General features: G+C 39.0%; 2 protein-coding genes across 2 annotated transcripts in view; both read left to right on the top strand.

The window, feature by feature from the left end:
* The window catches only part of LOC134540036 (uncharacterized), a 96,103-nt gene extending 93,706 nt beyond the window's left edge, over positions 1 to 2,397 (top strand). The window contains exon 8 of the mRNA XM_063382476.1: positions 2,356 to 2,397. Within this exon, the coding sequence (XP_063238546.1) occupies positions 2,356 to 2,364 (9 nt within the window). The 3' untranslated portion in view covers positions 2,365 to 2,397. The remainder of the gene's footprint in view (positions 1 to 2,355) is intronic.
* Positions 2,398 to 2,511: 114 nt separating this feature from the next.
* Positions 2,512 to 21,484, top strand: LOC134540324 (tigger transposable element-derived protein 6-like). Its single transcript, XM_063382986.1, has 3 exons — positions 2,512 to 2,693; positions 18,622 to 18,724; positions 20,345 to 21,484. The coding sequence occupies exons 1-3, from the start codon at positions 2,512 to 2,514 to the stop codon at positions 21,482 to 21,484; spliced, it is 1,425 nt and encodes a 474-aa protein (XP_063239056.1).
* Positions 21,485 to 21,993: the final 509 nt, after the last annotated feature.

Here is a 21,993-nt window from a genome sequence, read left to right as displayed (position 1 = left end):
TGCAACAAATTTGTAAAGTTATAGTGCATTACAGCTAATCTGAACACTTTGGACTTTTTGTGCAATTTATCGATGAATGTGTGTGTTCAATGCAAAAATATATCAAAAAGGAACACTTAGTCATAAAAAGTATGGACGTGAAGACAATCCCATATTAACAAATTGAAAACTGTGATGAAATGATGCTATTAGTGATGTGTTGCTCACACACTATCTTTATCACTCGGGAAAACTAAGTTTACAATAAATTTTGAATGATTTAAAGTTAAAGATGCATTTTCTCAAAATAGTTATGAATAATACATTGTAACCATGCTAACTTTGATAACAAAAAAATTATGTTGCTGATTAACTTTTAGATGTGTCAGATTCTGAAAAAAATCCTTTTAGGATTTAATAAAATTATATAACTTTAACATAAAGAGTTTTTGTCTTGTCCTAAAACATGAAGTTACTAACAGAAAGAATCTGAATAGAATACACTTGTAGGTTAATTTTTTGAAGTGATACAGTTCGGAGTACCCAGTGAAGATTCTTTTTTGTTTATGTTTATTTTTTATGACCCCTTAATATGGCATTAATTATGCAAAATAAATATTGTCTGATGCATATTTCAATGCTATACAATAGGCAAAAACTCGTAGTCTAAAAAATACAATTTTAAATTTGTATGATACATGGCAACAGCACATGCAGAAACAAGGACAGCGTTAACAGCAGTCAGTGTGTTTTAGAAAGGAGAGAAAGTACCCATTAACTTCCACACTGCAATGTAAGAGTAGTCAATTCTAAAATGCTCAGATCAGATGTAAATCAATATTGTGTTACATTTTACATTCCTACTCAATGTTTAGTTTTCTAGTTTTTAGCTGCTGAAATTGGTTTAGATTATTCATAACTAAGACTTGTCATTAAGTAACTTAATTTTTGTGTCTTTTGATTTCTGATTTACACATGCATTCATCATGTTTTTGTTGGTAATGTTGATTTTTACAAGTGACAGGTCGACGTTTACATTTGAAAGTCTAGATTAAATGTTTAAAATTTTGAGTCTTGATTTTTCAAAACAGCTAGGGGCTGAATCTGGCCTTGATTAAATAAACAAATATACTATCACTGGTACTAGAATATTTGATAACATTCTGTTTATGTGTGGCTTTGACAAAGCACATCAGAATATTTACAGAAGTGCATGGGCTAAAAAACTTATTTCAGAGGAAAGGGTTTTTAAACTTTAAATTACAATTGTTTATGGTTTTTTTTATTCATATCAGAGTCAAGCTTTGCAAAATACGAATTGATATATATATATATATATATATATATATATATATATATAGAGAGAGAGAGAGAGAGAGAGAGAGAGAGAGAGAGAGAGAGAGAGAGAGAGAGAGAGAGAGAGAGAGAGAGAGAGAGAGAGAGAGAGCTGTGCAGCACAGTGTACACTGTACGTTCTCCAATCCTAGTTAGTCTCACATGACATGTTAGTTTATTCATGTAATGCTTATTGCTGTTATTTAAGCGCTATTCATGCAAATTTATCACAAAAGATCTCTTGCAGTTTGTGTGTTTCGTTCAAAAATTTATCACCTGAAAATTTATTAAGCTTTATCTTACAAGTTGAAACAAAGTCCGTGCAAGTATTTGTATTCATGGATCACCTGGGAATATGAAATTCCATAAATGTGTGATGATTAGGGACCAGAAAAAAATTCGCGGATTCATTTCACGATATGCTGGAATCCAAACAACTGTACAATTTACATTGCTTCTGTGGATTGGCTTACAGTTTAGCTGAAGGACTTTGAGCCAATTGGAAAAAACCTTCAACCCAAAAAAAGTATCGAATCGCGAGCGTCCCAGTCGACGGGTGTCACGAGTCGGTATAGCCAATGAGCAGGTGGCATTTGCCCGAGTGTGTAGGGGGGGGTTGTGGAGTCCATCCTAGAGGTCATCGAAAGCGCGAATTTTTCCTGTCTCTGATCATGGCATAACACACGTTCGTATCAGGTCGGAAACACATCATCGAGACAACACACAAGGATTCGAGTTCTCTCTTGAGCTCGAACCAACTGCAACACGAGGACCAGACCCGCAGAATAATTGACGTTAGTTAAGAGAGGATGCAACTACGGGGAGGGGGGGGACAGGAAACCGCAGTAGGCCTACTCCGAGAAAACCTAGGGCGTCCACGCACATCTGTAATATAATTTCTCCGACTTCCCATAACAGAAATGTCAAATTTCCTCGACTATCTTTTTTAAAAATAATTTGTCCCGTCTCTAGTGATGGTATTCGCGAGCCGACGGCAAGTGCGAGAGAAGGGAAGGGTGAAGCGTGCGTGTGTGTTTGCAGGTGATGTGAGTGGAGGGGGGTGCTGCAGGGGGCAGGGGGAGGGGGGCGAGGGCCGCGGCGGCAGCGGCGGCGGCGGCGGCGGCGGCGGCCCAGGCCCAGCAGCACCCCGGGGAGGCCGGCCCGGGCCCCTCGACCGCGACCCCGGGCGAGGGCGTGATGTCTGTGTGGCCGCCCGCGCCCTGGCTCGCCCTCAACAACGTGTACGTGGGGGAGATGCTGCACCACCGGCTGCTGCTGGAGCACCGCAAGGAGGGCCCCCCCTCCTCCCCCGCCGACCACCACCCCCACCACCACCCGCACCAATGCGGGAACCCCTGCAGCATCTGCTCGCTCAACCTGTAGAGCCCCGCTCTCGCGGGCGCCACTGGGACACTCTTTGTTTCTTAGGTAGTTCTACTCGCGTAGCACGCTAGTGGACAGTGGTGGATCCACGAGCGGCCGATCGCATTCTACACTGGATGAAACAAAAATTTTCTTGGGGGGAAAACAGGGGATGGAAAACATTAACTACTGAACGTGAGTCATCCATCCCCCCCTTTCCCCTTCTTCGGGATCTTCTTCTGGATCCGCCACTACTAGTGTGCACGGCTATTTAAGTACTTTATAAGTCTCGGTTGATGGGTTTTTTTTCCTTCTGTGCGTAATAGAAACATTTGCGTGGTTTTACGTAAAGTTGCCATGGTTTCGGTGCTGCTGTTTGTGAGGTTTTTTTTGTTTTTTTTTTTATCCTAGTGACATATTTTTTCTACGAAAATTTTTAAGCTGTTCCGTAGAGAGCTCTTCATTTCTGTCGCTTCGACCGAGCGCCACCTTAAATTGTATCTCATCGCTGATTTGACTAGGGAATCTGCGCTGTGCGAAAGGTTGCAACGAAGAAAAGCAATAATAAAAAAAGTGTGTATAAATATCATTGTAAACATTATTTATTATGTGCAGCTAAGTAAGGTGTGGGCAAAATGTGTGTTGGTTTGATTTATTTTATAAACGCTCAAGACGAGGCACGAATCTTGCCACATCGAGACTTGAACAAAGTTAGATAGTGTGTTTTAAGGTTTTTTCTGAATGTTGTTCATGTTTGTATTTTTCGAAGAGTGTTGTTTTAAGGTGTTTCAGATGAGAAGATGTTTTTGATAATGTTGTTAGGCTTAGACCCTTGTATTCTGGTTGTTGATATTGTTTATTCATAAATAACTGCAGGGTTGGGAAGTGGGACCTTTAAAACTGGTTTATTGCACATTGGAAGTGTTTTTTTAACAAGGAAGAACCCTCCATTACATGAGGGTTTAGTGATTTTGTTCACTGGTGTCATCTAAGCATTGTTTTGACCATAAGTATACAACATTACCTAACAGGAAGTTCGACTGACAGCTGTGAAATATTTTGGAAATCAATTTAACTTTTTTTTTGTGCAGTTAAAGGCTTTAAGACTAGGATTGAGCTCAGTATTGTAGATAAATTTTTTTCTGGCTATACAAACATGTCAGCGATTCAAAAAATTAATTTATAAAAATACCAGCAATCCACTTTGGTTTTGCCTGGATGTGATCCACTAATGTGGTGTCATTTAGATTTAATAAGTAAGTACTTATAAGTATCAATAAAAATTGCTTATTGTAGGGACATGTGCTGATGAAATTAATCCTTTAAAAAGTTCTTACCTAGATACAATAATGAAAGAAAAACAGCAGGATGTGCTGTAAGTACAAAACTTAAACTAAAATGTACTTATTTAATTTACAGATAAATAAAAAAGCATGTAGGATGCACTGACAGCACCTAAACTCTACCAAAATACTTAATTTCAATTGTAAATTAGACATTTATGACAGATAAACTGACAAAAATAATTAGGTGCATACCTAATAAATAATATGTACGTTTCGCTATCCGTATTCTGATACCACGGTGCACTTAAGTTAATTTGTTGACGTAGAAATGGTATACAAAATGTGGATAAATTACAAGTTTGAAAGGCCAAGACAGGTATATTCATAAAAAATTGAGAGATAACCCTTTTTGAATTTGTATATAATTTAAATTTTATAATTTTTTAAATAAAATAAATTTTATAGTATTAAAATGTAATCAAATGCACCACTCTGGAAAAATACTTGGCTTCTTTAGGTCACGTGGATTCATGATACCAGAATTGTTACGAACTGTCCATCTTCGTTTTGTGTAATCCACACATTTGCAATTGTAGTTACTATTTTACGTGTGTCCGTGATCCCCATTCGCTTGTGTTAGTGTGGAAATATAGAATGGGCCTTACGTGTACAGGAAGGTCATCGCCTTTGTTTACCTATTCTGTGTGTCCGCATCTCCAAAATAAATACAATTTTCAGTTTTCGAAATTCAATTCTAACATTCCATTATTTTTAGGATTATTTTCCCAAGAATGATAATCAAACGAGAGAACATTACCGGTTGATATATAGTGCGGGCTAAATGCCTTGCAAGTCAAACTCCATAGTTTGGTGGTAACGCATTGTTTGTAACGGACCGGTTAAGCTGAAAGGAAACAAACAGTACACAGACTCAGCAAGGTCCGGTTGTACAGGAACTCTTTAAAAAATATCGGTCATTGTAATGAGGCTGGTGAATATATGTACAGGTGGTCCACATTAGGGGAGAAAATCAGGGAAAACTCATTGGTCTGTGGGAGTAAGGGAGTTCACTTGAAATTCTGTAAATAAGATTAATGGAAATTCTCCAGTGATAGTAATCTGCCATCAAGTAGACTGGGGAAAAAAAAAATTAGTGCATAGTCATACTCACAATGAAATGGAGAATATGCTAGGTTTTGGGGGAGAGAGAAAAAAATTGCAAAATATATAAATAAAAATAAATAGTCAGGGAAATTACAGTAGAACCCCGATTATCCGTGTTAATGAAGGGGACGAGTGAGTCGGATAATCGAAAATCGCGGTTAGCCGAGTCATGCTTGCCTCAAAGGTCATTAGACCACAGACAGCCATCTGTGGACATTCGGAGATTACATATACACACATTATTTGTGTGCGTGTGCGTTGTTGACATAGAAGCGGACTGCTTAGTGCTGGGCAGCAGTGGTTTTTAAGTCTTTCGTGTGCGGAGACGTGGGCACGCGAGTCGTTGTTGCACCGAGGTGTGTGGCTAGCCGCCCGCCAGTCCGAGGGCCCAAGACAGCTGATAGCTGCCAAGGTCACTCATTCTTTTCATCGCCCGTAAGCGACGCTGCCACACTTAGCTCATTGCTCTGTTGTCAGTAACACCATCGGGCTGGTTATTGTTTTACAGAACGACTGCCTTCAAAATTCTTTTCGAGATAAGATTTTTCATACCAGTGCATTGAGACTTGATTTGATGGTTTTGAAACGGTGTCTCTGTCTCGTATAATTCACGTTTTTTTTATCCCCCTTTATTTATATGAATTTTAAATGTTAGATTTTTTATTTTTAGCTTGTTGAACGTGGAATTAGTGCAAAAACGGCCTATTATGACTTAGTGTTGCAGATGGGTCGGAAATCTTATAACGACCACCTCTCTATAACGACCCTAATCTCGGGAACCGTGAGGGGTCGTTATATCTATTCTCCGTTCACTCTTAGCTGAGTTTTGAAATAAACAAACACCGTCGTATCACTGCGCCGCGTCAGCAAGTGATAGGCTGAATTTATCTTGCGTGCCAAGCACTAGTTGCAACACACACACTTCCGTACAGTCGGTGCTCATAAAATAACGGAGAAGTAATTTAACAGGAAAATGGTTCTTCTGTCAAGCCTAGTTTTTTTAAAAAAAAATTTACGTCTGCTGTGATAAAATTACGCCACTTAATGGTACACCCTCCGACCTTTTCTGTTGAAACCATTCAAACAAACAAGTGTCCAAGCTGCTAAATGTGGATTCTTTCATCGTCTTGCGTTTATTTAATCCACTTGAAGTGTCAGCCTATGAAGCAAACTGAAGGATTTTTTCGCGATTTTTTATGATGTCGCGCACTGTTGTGTTACCGACATCAAACTCAGTCGCAAGTTTGCAATCGTTTCTCCACTCTGAAATCATTCTATAATTTTTGTTTTGCTGTCGATGGACAGTACCACTCGCTTTCTTTTCTGTTAATTTGATGACATGATGAAATATTGCGCTCAACTCTTCCGCACAACACAACGGTATAATCCGTCGGAATGCAGATCACTGTTACAATACATAAAATTATCACCACCTTCACGCTTCAACAACGTACACTAATGGAATGGACTGTCTCCATGCGCCGGGTAATCTCTGTGGCACGGCGCCGTGCTGCGCGCGGGAATGTACAGTCCGGTCATGCGGACGTGGAATCGCGCACCAGTGTATAATCTATTCATGTAACATGGAACACAAAAATATTATTTACATACGTATGTATGTACTAGTATTTTTTTTTAAAAACTTTCTGTGTATATAAACATAACTGAGTCAAAGTACTTTGACCAACATACATTTTGCAAAGTATTTTAACATTTACATACATTTTGTATCTTTGGTTATATGTAACTAAAAAATTGGACTTGATGGACATAAATCGCGGTTAATCCGCGAATCGGATGATCGAGTCGCGGATAATCGGGGTTCTACTGTATATTGCAAATTTGAGTGGATACCCTGATATGCATAATGCTCACTAAGTACTACCTGCTCAGCATATTTTGAACGGGTATAGCACTCAAAGAAAAATGCCACGCCCAAGGATATTTTCCAACCTCCTCCGCGATGATGGCTTGCGAGACTTTGGGCCCGCACTATAAGCGTGGCAGCTTGACATTGCTATTTCAACATGAATACTTCTTAAGGGAGTTGTGTTGTGGTGTGGTATTGTGTGTGAATAAATTACAGGTGCCACGTTCGTGCCAAGCTCACTAGCATTCCTTTTGCATTCCAAAGTGTTACAGTTGGTTATCTTAGATAAGAAAAGACTTGGTAATGTTCCATACCTTGTTAAAGTGGAATAACTATTTACAGTTTTCAAATGCTTATTTGATTTGCCGCATATTTTACATTGCTCTCAATTTCCATTTGGAAAACTTTTGAATTTTAAAATAATTTAATATTCACTATATTTTTTTGTTATTACATGTGCTTTGCCTTTGATATGCTATTTAAATGTAAATTTTTCAAATTTTTAACTTCTAAGTTGAAACTTTTGTTAATATGTGTTTTTCTTAAATATTGGTTGCCAATAAAGTCAACAAAACATTGAAGTTGTTGGAACTTAGCGTACTACTTCAGCAACCTCAATAAAACATCCACAAACTTTTTTTCCCCTAAAACATGTTTTGGAAACCTAAATACTAATTTATATAAGTATGTTGAGCATTTTAAATTCATGCAGATTGATTGCTGTACAGCATATATTTTTGTGCAAACCATTAGCAAATTGTTTTATTAAAAGAGTAGTATGAAAACTGTGATGTTATTTGTTTTTTCTTATCCATGTCTGTAAATTACAGAACTGAAACAAAGTTTGTGTGTGACGTGTGATTGTTTTCGTACCATCACACATATATATTTATTTTAACGTGATCGCAAATGTGCTGTTAAAATTTTTGGGGGAAACAAAAGTTGCTGAAAGTTTATACACGTTGTCAGGCATGGTTGCTTTTATTGCATTTACTATGTTATACAGTAGTAATGTTAAGAATAAAAAGTTAAGTCTTCTTGAATTCCCTTTAAAATGTTTTCTTGTTTAAGTGTGTGTATATTTAGTTACTTTTTTCATTATGAAGTTTTTCAAGATAAATTTTTAATCAGTACATAGTTAGTGATTTTATAATAATGTAATATCTAGCACGTATTCAAGTAAGACTTTTTGCCATCATAAACAACATTTGACGGAAACAACTTGGACAAATTTTCAGTGATGCAAACAGTTATAAATCTGCAGTCTGCAAGATTTTTTTTTTTTTTTTAAACCTGATTAATGATTGAAGTTACTAGTTTATGTAAGTACTATCTTGTTTATAAACAAGTTATCTGATGATATCTTGATTATAAAAACCTGGTAGTGTAATAATTTGACACAGCTTGTACCTGGATATCAGTTTACTGTTTTGATGTGTAAACACCTAGTGAGTTGGATGTGTTGTGACAAGAACATAACACACTGAATGAAAGCGTGTAAGCCCACTGCAAAAGAAAAATATCTACGTAATAATGCTGCAAGAATGGTGGAACTTTGCAGCAAAGAAACAACACTCCTCAAGAAGGCAGACTACGATCAAAAAATTTTTAAAATCATCACAGGGCAGTACTTTTTAGATGCTGTATTTATCTTCAGGCAATTCTGTACATGTGCGTTAATTATTTTCTGGTTTGTTTGAAAACATGATTATTAGGTTCATAATGTGTAAAAGAACTACATTGTTTAATAGAATTTTTGTTAACACCTCCCTATTAACCCGCATGTTTGCTTATTTGACGTTCTGCCGGCCTGTTTTATTTTGTATAGTGTATGAACGAGATACTACTGTACTTTGTGATTTCTGCAGGTAAGTTAAACATTTTTGCAGCAAGCTCCTATTCCAATAAGCTCAAAATGTTTAGCAATAACAATGGAAAACAATGTTTTAAATATTTTTATTAGTAACATGTCCCTGTTAGGACAGAATTGAGATTAATTAATAGTTTAACAATGTTTGACTATTGGGGAACAATAATTTTCCCTTGCGAGGTTTCGGACAGATGGTCTGTTGATTTAAAGACCTAAACAAATGTGCTGAACAGTTGAATGTTGTGTAGACAGTTTGAATGCTAAATATTTCAAACACAGTCTGTGCTCTCCAATCCAGCATATTTTTGCCGGCACCTCTCGAGATGCTATGTTCAGATTTTTTTCAGGTGGTTCGAGTGTTTGTTGACCTTGACCTCAGGTGGTGGCAATGTGCTGCCCTTGTTTTTAGTTTTAGTTTACTCAGTGTTGATTGTGTTGTTTCTTGCCATAAAGCAACTTATGACAACTTGTTTTAATAATCTTTGTACTGTATATTAGTTTTACTATGTTATTTCTGTAAAAACTACATGAACGTTTGAAAATCCTGCAAAATTGCTAATCCTTCAGAGCCGTGGTTCCCAACATGCATGTTAAATACCCTTTACTGTACATATTTTAAGTTATGGAGATAAGTTTATCTGTGGCTCACTCAGCCATCTAGTTTTGTTTGACTGACCCTTGTGGGAAATCTGGAAGTTTCATTTCCGAAATCATGTCAAAGCAAACGTCACCAAAAAAATTTGAAGTCTTAATTGCAATTCTAAATCTATTTTTTTACTAGCATTTTAAACAGATATGAGTTAAACATGAACATGACTACGAGCTAATGTAATACATACTAAGAATGACTGTGGAGCATCACAGTTGTCATTTGTACAATTTATTTGAAATATTTTCTATCGTGTAAGACATATTTTCACCCTAACTACATGGGGGAAAAAAAATTTTGAAGCCCGAAGCAAAAATTAATTTTGAAATTGAAGTGGAATATAAAAAAAATTATATTTTGGAAACTTTACCAACTCCTTAACAAACAGTACTGGTTTTTATACTGCATCATGAGTAGCACCTTTTGTGTCTAGGAACTATTGCAAAATGAGAGAATAATTGTGTTTAATTTAATCATTCCCTCACATGGATCATGTGAATAAAAATCTATCTGACAGTTGCAATCACTGTAAAAAGTAGCCATAACAAATAAATGCTGTACGTTTTTCTTAATGGTGCCTGCTACAACTCAACACACAATTCAAAGCAAGTGAAATACGGATTGAAATTTTTCTGTTTTCATATGTGGTGTTTACGAAGAGTACAGTGCAAAAAAGTCTATGTTGAGATAGAAGTAATAAACCCGGGAAATGGCCACATCTGCACAATTTCTAGAGACACCTGTATTTCGCGAATATATTTTGTGTCAAGGTATTTCACAAAATACTGTAGCTTTTCTCCTGTGGTATTTGGCTGAGGTCGGTGAGAGGTGTCGTCCCGCTCTTGACGGGGCCGATGAGGATGTGGTCACCGTACTGCTGCACCCTCACAATTTGCCATGACTCTTAGAAAAAGCTACAGTGTTTTGTGAAATACCTTGACATGAAATGAAATCGCGAAATACAGGTGTCCCTAACGATTACATTGTAACCGGGTGAAGCCATTTCCTTCTCCTCCTCCCCCCCTTTTCCAGATAATGCCTGTGCCATGTTAGTTACATACCCAAAACATTGGTTGAAGTGTATAGTGTTTGAATTGTGGAAACAATTTTAAATGACTGTATTTAATGGAAGTTGTTGTGTTCAACAACGGAGATTCTAGTTCATGCTTGCTAACCATCAGACGAGTCAAACGCCGTATCCGCAATGTTTCGGGCGGAACAATACGGCAATGGCACGGTAAGACAGGCTTCAACGTCACGGCATGCCGTCTCCTGATGATCCCTAACTCCATGAGTAAATCGTACTCAAACATCCATTTATAAATTACAAACAAAATCAGTTTAGCCAACAAAAAAAAATGTCACGTGGGCTTTACTTGTAATGCTTGTCTTATTGCAGTCATAGGCATCAATATCCAAGGTGGTTGTGGTTATTTCTTTATGAGAAGGCTTCAATGATAAATTGTACTCAATTTTACTAGCCGAATCATGAAAACAATTAAGTACGGTAATAAATAGAAAAAAGTAATTTTTTTTTACCTGCATAAATCATAAGATGCAAAAACTATAAGCAAAATTAAAAAAAAAAAACTCACATTCAATACAGAACAAGCACAAGTTTTTGACTTTCTGAAAACTTTTGAAACATAAATTTGAATTAGAACCGACTCTTGACATCCACCTTGTCATTATGATGTTCACTGCAGTGTAATTTGTAGTATGTAACAGTTATTGTAGATGTGTATGAAGAGTTAATACAACTAAAAGTTCAGCACAAGTTTAAATTTTGTTTTAAAGTATGAATTCGAGATTGAATGGAAGTGAAACCGTCCCAGAAATACGTGTAGCATTGTAAAGCATTTGTTGACTGGCTTGTAGATTTTTAAAACATGGATGGTGAAAATATATCTGAGGACCAATATACATAGTAACTGTTGGTACTTCAGACTAACAAAATAGCTTTGCAGTAAGCTGTAATTTTTAAAGTGTATGTAGCACAAACAAAATGACTCGTGCATATGTTTGTGTTATTGGCAATGTCTCTGCCTTCAGGTTTTGGAAATGAGAAGGTAGACAATATATGTTGTGTGTGCAACGGAATACATTGTAACCTTTACCTTTCTTGCATTTGTTTAATTTATTAGGTATTAACTTTCGCTGTTAAATATTGCCTTTTTGTTTGTGATTTCCAAACAGGGGAGGGGGAGGGGAAGAATCTTAGGTAGTCCAAACGTTCTCCACGACAATTGAGATAGTAAACTTTTCTTCTGAGGGCTTGAAAGTTCTTGTCAAACAAGCGAACACAAGTGTTGTTCATGGACACACCCGATACAGCTTGCTAACAGTAATCTCTCTCATGCAACTTGTCTCAGATTTCTACAGTAGTGCCAAAATAATGTTGTACGTATCCTGTTGCTGTTGTCCTGTCAAGTGTGTTTGTAAACAGCTTCATGTAGCTATCAGTGTTGGTAAACAAACATCATGTGAGCGACAATTGGGGAAAATGGGCACGACTGGTACTGCTATTGATAACTGTAAAGTCTGAGACAACTTACATGTCACAGGTTATTAAGGAACGTGTTCACTTGCAATATGCCGAGATGTGGTTTTTTACACGTACTTAAATGCATAACATGCTTTCAAATGAGAAAACCATTTTTGAGATAGAGAAAAGCACAAAATGCTTCATGAAAAGTACGTTTGTATTTTTTTTTTTTTAACGTCACTGAGAAATGCTCGACCAAACAAGAAATCCTGACAGAGCAATCACCTCCGCACATGCGATTCACAATTAATGTATCGGTTTGAAAGCAACAGCAGTCGAGTGTCCCACGTGTAGAACCTCATCTCGGCAAGTGGTTGGGTGTCCAGGTTGGCAGGACTGCCTGGATGCTCCCAGTCGCTGTCCCCTTCCCCTTGCAGTGCACCTACGCCCTGTGAGAGCGAAAGAGGCTGTCTCTTCCCCACGCTCCCGCTCTATGATTTACATTACAGTAAAACCCCTCGGTTACACTCCTCATCAACCATTTTCTAGACCTGCGAGGATATTTTATTATTTTTATCCGATTTCAAATACATAGTTACACTTAAAAACAGAAAATATTCATTAGTATTTCAAAGTGTAGTTAAGCTGTTTCAAATCAACTTTAGGTTGAGCGTCATTGTTGTGCACAGGGTCGCAAATCTGTAGGATTTTCAGTAGCTGAATGCGAATGAAAAGGGAGGGGGGTGTAATTCTGTGACCAAAGGATTTTGTGCGTAGATTTAATAATTATTTTCAATGCCTATAGGCATGCAATAAGCGAAAAACTTCATATTCTAATTTTTTCTTTGTATAATTGAATTATGTTTATCATCCCCACGTTGCAGTTATTATTTGCAAATGTGAGCGAGCCTCCCCTCCCCCTCCCTCAGCTCCAGCCCATGCAAATGCGTACAGTCCGGGTTTAATGAGCTCAACATAACGACCCGGTGTTTTATTTCAAAATGTGAAGCAGCAGATCTCCTAAGCTCACGCTGGGGGGACAGTCTGCAGTCCAGAAATGTTATGAAGTTGAAAACAAGTCAAGCAAACAATGAACTTATGTAGTCTAGTGTAATAAATGTTATATTTTAGATGTCACAAAAAAAATTATTACTTTCTTGTTACTTGGATTGAATGTTCATATTCTCATATATTTTTATATAATTTCTGTTTGAATTTATTTTGGACTAAAACACATTTGTATAGGCCAACCATTTTCTGTGGCCCATGAAAAAACTAGTGCACTGTGAATTGTCCTCTTTTTGCACTTTCCTACATCTTACAATATGATTTCCAGGAGCAAAGAGGGGTGTGTATGTGATTTTTTTCAAAATTTGTTACTTTAGTGCATGAATCATTAAATGAACGTAGTTGTACATCTGAACCAAAAGCCATCTTTCTCACCTGAAATTACATGTAAATGCAGCCTTAAGATGTATACGAATAACGACGTGAGGAGTTGGAAAAACTTTTGTAAGTATATTTATCTGTAGTTCAGTTATTGTTGACTCATTCTTCTGATATACATGCAGTGAAAGTAGCCTAGCTTAGGACATTAGAAGCAGAACACCATTTTTTCATGTCTAAATGTAATAGTTGTAACTTAACGACAGTGTACCATTGGTTATTTTGGCTACCAGTCTTTCTGTACTGTGAACACTGTCAAGTACAATATTGAAAGCAATTTTGTGTGTGTTGGATATTCTCAAAATGTAAAATACTTTTTATGATACAATAGTATGCAATATAATTTGTTCAGAACATTTTTATGAATTGTCATTACTATGTGCCTGTGTTTTTAAAATACTAAGCATTTCCCCCCCCCCCCCCCATTTATGTGCCAGTTTTTTTTCCCCCAATCGATGAACCAAGCAACTATGGTGATGTGCAGCAAATCTAGCACATCGGCTTGTAAGGTGTCAACGTTCATGACTAAAACTGTACAACATGAGGGATGCTGCAATACACTTTTAGGTATATTTTGAAACTAGAATACATATTGTAGTTGTGCCCGACTTCAGGAAAATAATTTCTACTTAGTTTATCATTTCATGGTCCCTAGACCCTAAACCATTACAAATTCAAATGTTTGTTATGGCAGTTGTATGATTTTATTTATATATATAATATATATATCATGCAGATTAATAGCCTGACTAAAGGAATTACTCATTAAATAATTTACTAAAGGTTTTGTGTGCAATGGGACTTCCATTTCTTTACTTAAATAAGTGGACTAGTACACTGGTGTCAATGTTGAGAATGGTCTACGATAGATGAGTGATCGTCGTAAATAATTACCAGGAAGTTTAGCATGTCTTCCTTTCATGCAAGATTCTCATTCGTCAATGTATGCTTTGTGCTTTTGGGGGAAAGTATCGACAGCGCTAGCACAATGAATAAACATAAACATCAGGAGTCTTGAAAGCAGGTCAGTCAGTGACAGAGGTCTCAGCCTGAATCGGTTGCCAACTTCCAAAACACTGGGAATATTCGACGCGGGCAAGCACAAGAACGTCCAAGTATAGGTGGTTTCCCAACATTGGAATACTGACCACTAACTGCAGTTACGGATTTGATTTCAACCGATGTTCAAACAGCAAGCAGAATGACAGTCAGGGGCTTGTGAACTAATTTCAGGCCTTCTTTTCATGACCTTGTAATGAAGTTTTCTTACAATTCTTTTGCACCACACGGTGATTTTTTAAATAAAATTAATAAGCGAGACTGAATATGAGCATAATGTAATACGAGATCTTGTTACAACCTCATAGCTGCCAACCTTTCATGCCAGTCATCAGTAATCACTCGGAGGCATATCCAGGATTCAGTGTGGTGAGTTGCGGGGGGTGGGGGGGGATGTTTAGTTACCCCATCCCCAACACCCTTGTTAATAACACTACAGAACATACATTAAACTACATTTTTCAGCATAGGCCCACTGATAACAGCATTTTGAAATGAAGAAATGCATTTTTCACATAAAACGTCTATGTTGTCTGTGTCATACACTTTACACTAACATTAAACTCTTGAAGTCAGATGTTTCGTTGCATATTTTGCAGCCTGCAACTGTTTTTTGGGAAAAATGTTTCTTGAAGCACACTTCGCCATCTGATGCAGTCTTTACTTTTTGAATTAGAAGTGCAGAAAGAGACTGTTGACAATGACGGCCTAAATTCAGTATGATTTTTTCGCACAGAACTAAAAATTCACTCTGTGGAGGCATTGCTATGAGCGACACTCAATAATGCAAACATTACTTTACTTAGGGCACTGTATTTAATTTGACCACTTTCATTTTTCAACTGACTTATTTTCCACCAACTTTCATCAGACCTTGAACAATTTACAATGTCGTCTGTGAAATTTTCGAATTGATAGGCTGCAATCTCTTCTTCGAGCCTGTCACGCTGACTTTCTTCTATAAGTTTTGGAAATCTATGGACGAAATACTCTACAGAAGTAAATGAAACATCTTGCCTAACAGAAATGTCAGCTACCTCTGCATGTTTTAAGAATACGTCATTAAGAGGAAACTTTTTCAAAATGTATAAATACAAGCTGCAACATAAAACTCCCTCACAGAAGAATAGAAATTTCTAACATCTATATCTTTTACAGACTTTTCCTGTAAGTATGCCCTAGTTTTCGCACCAATCACCAGCTCCGAATCAGACTTTTGATTTTTAACCTTCTGAAATTCAACCTCTGTGATTGAAGTGGCTCCAAGTTTCAGAGCAGATGGTTTGATAAACCTCATAAATAAGTCTGTCAGAAGACCAACAAACTTTCTTCTCAAGATGTGTATGACAGGGGCTTCCTGCTGTAAATACACATTAACACAATTAAAAACTGGGAGAACAGACTCCAAAAAATAACAGTACAGCTTTGTGACAGGATCCTGCATTAATGACCTCAACATTGAATGCTGTTTATTTGTTGAATCCACTTTCAGAAGAGGACCATGACAGAACAACATTTGTAAGGCTTCCCACTGGTCTACAACCCAAGTAATGCAATCAAGCAAAGAAAGCCAACGTGTACTTACATACTTCAAAATTTTGTGACTTTTCATCTCACAAATTTTCTGGTACACCTTGAAAGTATTCTTCCTCTTTAGAGATTTTTTCTAAGTAATAAAATAGTTGCACTAAGAAGTTTTCAACATTTACTAACAGATGTGAGGATGCCTTCTGAGCTGCCAAATTTACTAAATGGCATGAACAGCACTGCATTACAACTGCAGGGTGGAGTTCTTTTACAAAGGATATTACTCCTTTTGTTTCACCTGTCATTGTGTTTGCATTATCTGAAGCAAATGCAATGCAGTTTTCCCATGGAATTCTGAGAGAACAGAGCGCTTTATTGATAACTGAAAAAATTCCTAACTCGGTGTTGTCACTAGTTTCCAAAACCGACAAAAGTACAACAGATACCTGACCTCGAGCTGGATTGAAAAACAAAAAAACCAAAGGGTACAGCGTCACAGAATTGGAATCAGTACTTCCATCAGTTGCCAACGAGAACGGCACCTGCTGCAAAATAGAAATTATTTCTCTTTCTGATTCACTTGCCATTTGCTGAACCAATGCATTCGTCTTGGTTCTAGCACAACCATATTTATGTGCAATCTTTGAATCAGGAAACATAGCCCTAAATAAATTACCTGAGTGGTCGGAGACTGATAATGGGATATTATGCTCAACTAGAAATGAAGTGAACAACAAATCTGCATTCGTAACATCCGTATCACCACTGTTTACAAAAAAAGACGAAATAGATTTATTGTCTGATTTCACTTTCGCATAATCTCGGTGTTTCTTGCATTCAAAATGTCTTCGGCAGTTGTCTCTACCTCTGTGGGCAACCGAAAAATCACTATTACAGACGTTGCAGAATACATGATTCTCAGACACAGATGAACGTGAAAAATACGGCCATTCACTTGCATAAATGTCCCGGTATTTTTGTAATACAGGTGTTCTTTTGCTAGTACTTTCACTCCGCACAGCAGCACGCTTCATCGTATTTTCAATGCCACTCTGAAACGGTAAAATAAGTGACGCTGCCACTCTTAAACCGTAAAATAAGTGATGTGTCGCCCACGCAATCCAAACCTAACGACCATGTTTACAGTTAACACGAAAAGGATGCCGAGACTGCTTGAAAAAATCGCCGCAACAGCGCTACTATTGCAAGATATCGACAGCGATAGCTATCGTACTCACAGCGTCAGCGATATCGTTCCATAGTAAACAAATATTACGTAAACTGCTTTTTGTGGTTTTTGTAAAAAAAAACCGTAATACTTTCTTACCAACCCGTGATTCAGTAATATATGTCACTACACCGTAATAATTACGGACAATCCGTAATGGTTGGCAGCTATGCAACCTAGCCCTCCCAGCCAGCTCAAAACTGGTCTGAATTACACAAACATTAAAACACTCTTGAATTTGTTGGGTTCGGAAATATGTACTGTTCAAATTTCATAAAAACGTTGCTTTAAATGTTTCATGATTAAAATAAAGTCTCTTGAGAACCATGACCGATTTTTATTGCTTTTTATTATCCTTTACCGAAAATTCACAGCAGCATAAAGGCTGCCATCATCCGACCACAACACAGTTCAAGATTATACATAAAGCATAACAAAAAAGTTTTGATTTGAAAAACCAATTTACTTTAAAGTGGTACCGAAATGTCCGATGAAAAGGTTATTTATTACTGTTATTAAATACCATGATTTCACATGAACTGAAAAAATTTGTTCTGTAACTTCATTTTAACTGTTTCTGCTGATTTGTATGCAATAAGGATTTACTTTTTGAATTGCCATAATCTTGAAAGTAGTCATCTCACAAGCACATAAATACTATTCCATGCCTGTGATTTGTCAATATTTTTTTTTATCATTTTTGTGTTCAAAAGCTATCTTTGTGAAAAAAAAAAATTTTAATTTACTTGCATCAAAGAAACTAAGCTTACTAAGAGAAAGCATAATTCCTTATGATTATAAGAGAGTGTGAAATTTAAAGGTGATCTCTTTATCGCATCAAGCCCTCTTGGGTGAGAGCCAGGTATCCTGTTTACAGGGGTAGACAGGGGTGGAGAAGGTCGAACTGGTCTTGAGGCAGGATTATGGCTGGGCAGTCTTCTTGGAGGGGCGGCGCAGGGGTTGCGGACGCGTCCGTCTCCGGGCTGGAACGGTATTGGAGACGGCTGTTTGTAGATCCCTGGATGTCCTGGTCTGCTTCATCCCTGGATGATGGGTGACAGGGGAGCCGGGAAGTGCCGATAGAGACGCAGGATACTTCGTATACGTCTCTGGCTGGGTTCCTGGTCTCTCGAAGGAGGTTCGAGGGGGCTGGTGGTCTGTTCAGGAGCAGTGGTCCTCGGAGGGCTGGGTATGAGTGAGAGTGGAGGTGGAATGAGGTGATAGGGGCGTAAAAGGTGAGGTGGCTGATGCTGGTTGAGCTCTTCCTCTTTTTGCCTCTTGATGGTGGTTGTGCTGATGCTCGGAAGGGCGGTCTGCAAGAGTTCGCAGAGTCCCCTCGGCAGAGGGAAGCCGTAGCGCAGATCCGGGCAGTTCTCCTGGCGTCGGACGAGCTCCTCCAGGGTTGGTGGTGGTCCGGGTATCCGCACCAGGGGTGGAAATAACCCCGGCGGAGGCTTCACGGAGGTGACCTTGAGTTTCCTCTGCTGTGCGGCCTGCTGGCGTAGATGAATAGCTAGAGGGGTGAGGGATGGGGCTAGACTATTCATTGAAAATTTCGGTATTTTTACAAGGAAACTTTAATTGACCTGAATGTCCAAACAGTTCAATTGGTCGCCTGTGTCGGCTTTCACAACATACACTGAATTATACACAGTACACCCTATCGTCAAGGGGGGGGGGGGGGGGGGGGTTGACAAATTCCCTAGGCCGAGATAGGTCCTCGGATGGCCTGGCTCACGAAGGAGGGGTGCGAACTGCAGAAAACGGATAGCCAGTTCTGCTGCTCCCCTATGATCGTCCTATGGTCAGTGGGCGGATTCCAGCCTCACTGGCCATCGGGCCGATCAACTGACTTCAGGTGGATGACCTTGCCTTTATATAGGGAGAAATGCGCGGGAACGAAGAAAAGGAAGGGAGGGGCAAACTCACTCCTCTTTGGAAGGGATGATATGCGTGCACATGAATCTCGCTGAAATTTCCCTGCCCTGGTGGTGGAAGTATAAACTAGATACAGTAGAATCCCTCCCGAACGACCCCCCTCTGGAACGACCATTCCGTAAGAACGACCAGTTTTCGAGGAACCGTGAAAAAATTCGAAAAAAAAAAAAGAGTAAAATCGGATGTGAAACAAGTGCGCTACACACTATGTACGGCGCTGCGCGTCACGTTTTTCTTGGTGAGCGCTGTACTGTTGGCAGGCGCACGCATGGCTAAAAATAGATACCACCCCTTCAGAGTCCAGACTGGCCACCCTAGCGATAACGGTAAACAGTGGTGCGCATGCGCATTTCTGTTGCCGTCTCGATCCCGTGTCTTTGTCTTGTGGCTTGTTAGTGTGATCTTGCTCGCTGGTGGATACACTTCTTTTGCTTGTTGATTCGGATATTTCTTGGTTTTTATTATTGTTGACGACTTATTACGCTTTGTTTCTTGACGCTGATTTGGTTAGTGGTTTGATTTTGTGAATTTTGTATATTGTTGACGACACACGCATTTGTTTTTGGTTTTTGATTTGGTAAAATTATTGGCTTGATTCTATGAACGATCGTTGACGACACACGCAGTTTTACACTGATTTTGATTTTTTATTTTTGGGATTTTCGTTTCGCATTTGTGAAAATGAGTGCCAAGCGAAATACACTTTCGCTAATGAAAAAATATGAGATCATCCAGCAAGTGGATAAGAAAACAATTTCCAAGACTAAGATAGCGCAGCAATACAACATTCCGAAGTCTACTCTCTTCACGATTCTCAAACAGAGAGAAGAAATTGTGAATGCAGTACAGAAGCAAGGCCGCAATGTACAACTGAAAAATTTGAGAGGCGCGACGTACGAAAACTTGGACGAAGCTATGTTGGAGTTGTTTGGTGAGCTGAGAGCTCAAAATTTGCCTGTGAGTGGGCCAATGATGTTGGCAAAGGCGGACGAACTTGCTTTGAAGTTAGGTTTGACAGACTTCAAGCGTTCAGTCGGGTGGCTGAATCGTTTCAAGGCTCGGCATGGAATATCCAGCCACAAGATAGTCGGCGAAAGTGCGTCGGTTGATCCGAAGTCTGTAAGTGAGTGGTTGCCCTTGCTTCAGAACATCCTCAGCCGATACCAGCCTCGAGACGTTTACAACGCAGACGAGCTGGGGATGTTTTATAACCTCTTGCCAGACCGTACTCTTGCGGTGAAAGGGGACGTATGCAAGGGTGCGAAGAGGAGCAAGGAGCGCCTCACAGTCCTCCTTTGCTGCAACATGAACGGCAGCGACAAAATGAAGCCCCTAGTAATAGGAAAGTCAAAAAAACCGAGAGGTTTCAAGGGGAACATTCTTCATTGCGACTACGACTTCAACAAAAAAGCGTGGATGAATGCAGCAGTTTTCACGAAGTGGCTTCGCAGCTTTGATGCGAAAATGGGTGTGATGAATAGGAAAGTTGTCCTGTTCGTCGACAATTGCCCTGCGCATCCTCCGCTCGATAACCTCAGAAATATTGAGCTGGTGTTCTTGCCTAAGAACACCACCAGCGTGCTTCAGCCTCTGGACCAGGGAATAATCCAGCAGGTGAAGCTGAAGTACCGGGAAATGCTTGTGCGGAGCATGGTGTTGCAGCATAACATCGGGAAAGAGATTAAGAAGTGGGACGTGTATAGGGCAACGGAAGCTATTGTTACCAGCTGGAGGGCATTGAAACCAGAAGTAATCGCCAACTGTTTCCGACACGCCAACTTCGTCACACCAGTCGACGATGTGCCTCTCGCTGCCACCAACCCTGAAAACCCTGACGACCCTGACGACCCACCCACAGTGGACGCCAAGCCCCAGCCGGGCCCCTCGACGAAGCCGCAGCATCAGATTTTCACTCTGCCATGCGACGACGAATCGTGGCAGCAATTGGCCCCAGACTGCACGTTTGCAGAGTTCGTGACAGCGGATGACAACGTTGCAGTTTGGGGTACACAAGATGATGATTCCAATGATGTCAAGGGGCAGGAGCCGAGCGATGAAGATGAAGAGGAGGAGGAGGAGGAGGAGGGGGAGGGAGAAGCAGAAGAACCAGAAGTTGTGCCGACGACGAGAGACGTCCTCAAAGCTGGGGATGTCTATGAATATCTTCTGAGGCGGCATGGTGCAAGTGATGCTGTGGGGTCCTGCTTAACGCAGTTGAAAGAGTTTGCGGAAAATGCCATCTTGAAAAAAAAGCAGGCAACGATAAAGGACTTTTTTAAAAAGTAAGGTGATAAATAAAGTGTTAGGTGTTGTGTATTTATTTTTTTTATGTTCGTTAATGTTTTTTTTTATTGTTTTACGTCTCGTCGACGTGTCTAACTTGTGTGACTTTGAAGAACAAAAATGCTTAAAAAAATTAACAGCTGCCGCATATATCATGTTGGATAATACTGTAATCTGGTGAGTTTTTTTTTTTTTTCAATTGTTCTTTGTTGTTATTGTTACATATATGTATACACTGCTCCACTGCTTACAAGCATAGTTTATTGAACTAAAAGTGTATTTGGAATTAAATTTTTCGGGTTATCTTGAATATAGCTTAAATATATTTTTTGTTTATCATTATCTGAAGCTGTAAAAAAAAAAAAAAAAACGTTGCCATCGCTTCGGCCCATTTTTGTGTTTCGGCCGCTCTATATTTCAAACCACCCAGTTACGTACCATGTAAAATAGCTTTTTGGCCCGACCCTTATTTATAACCTCAGCTGTCACACTTTTAAAACCCAGGGAAAATA

The sequence above is a fragment of the Bacillus rossius genome, chromosome 16 (genome assembly GCF_032445375.1).
Source record: "Bacillus rossius redtenbacheri isolate Brsri chromosome 16, Brsri_v3, whole genome shotgun sequence".
Lineage (NCBI taxonomy): Eukaryota > Metazoa > Arthropoda > Insecta > Phasmatodea > Bacillidae > Bacillus > Bacillus rossius.
The sequence above is the reverse complement of the archived record's forward strand: the minus strand, read 5'-3'. Positions and strand labels throughout refer to the sequence as shown.

Bases quoted from the DNA above. Each gene is read 5' to 3' on its own strand.
- LOC134540324 (XM_063382986.1), top strand. From the start codon at position 2,512: ATGTCTGTGTGGCCGCCCGCGCCCTGGCTCGCCCTCAACAACGTGTAC. The intron at 2,694-18,621 runs GTAGAGCCCCGC...GCCGTAGCGCAG, and splicing joins AGCATCTGCTCGCTCAACCT to ATCCGGGCAGTTCTCCTGGC. The intron at 18,725-20,344 runs GTGACCTTGAGT...CCCTTGCTTCAG, and splicing joins CCGGCGGAGGCTTCACGGAG to AACATCCTCAGCCGATACCA.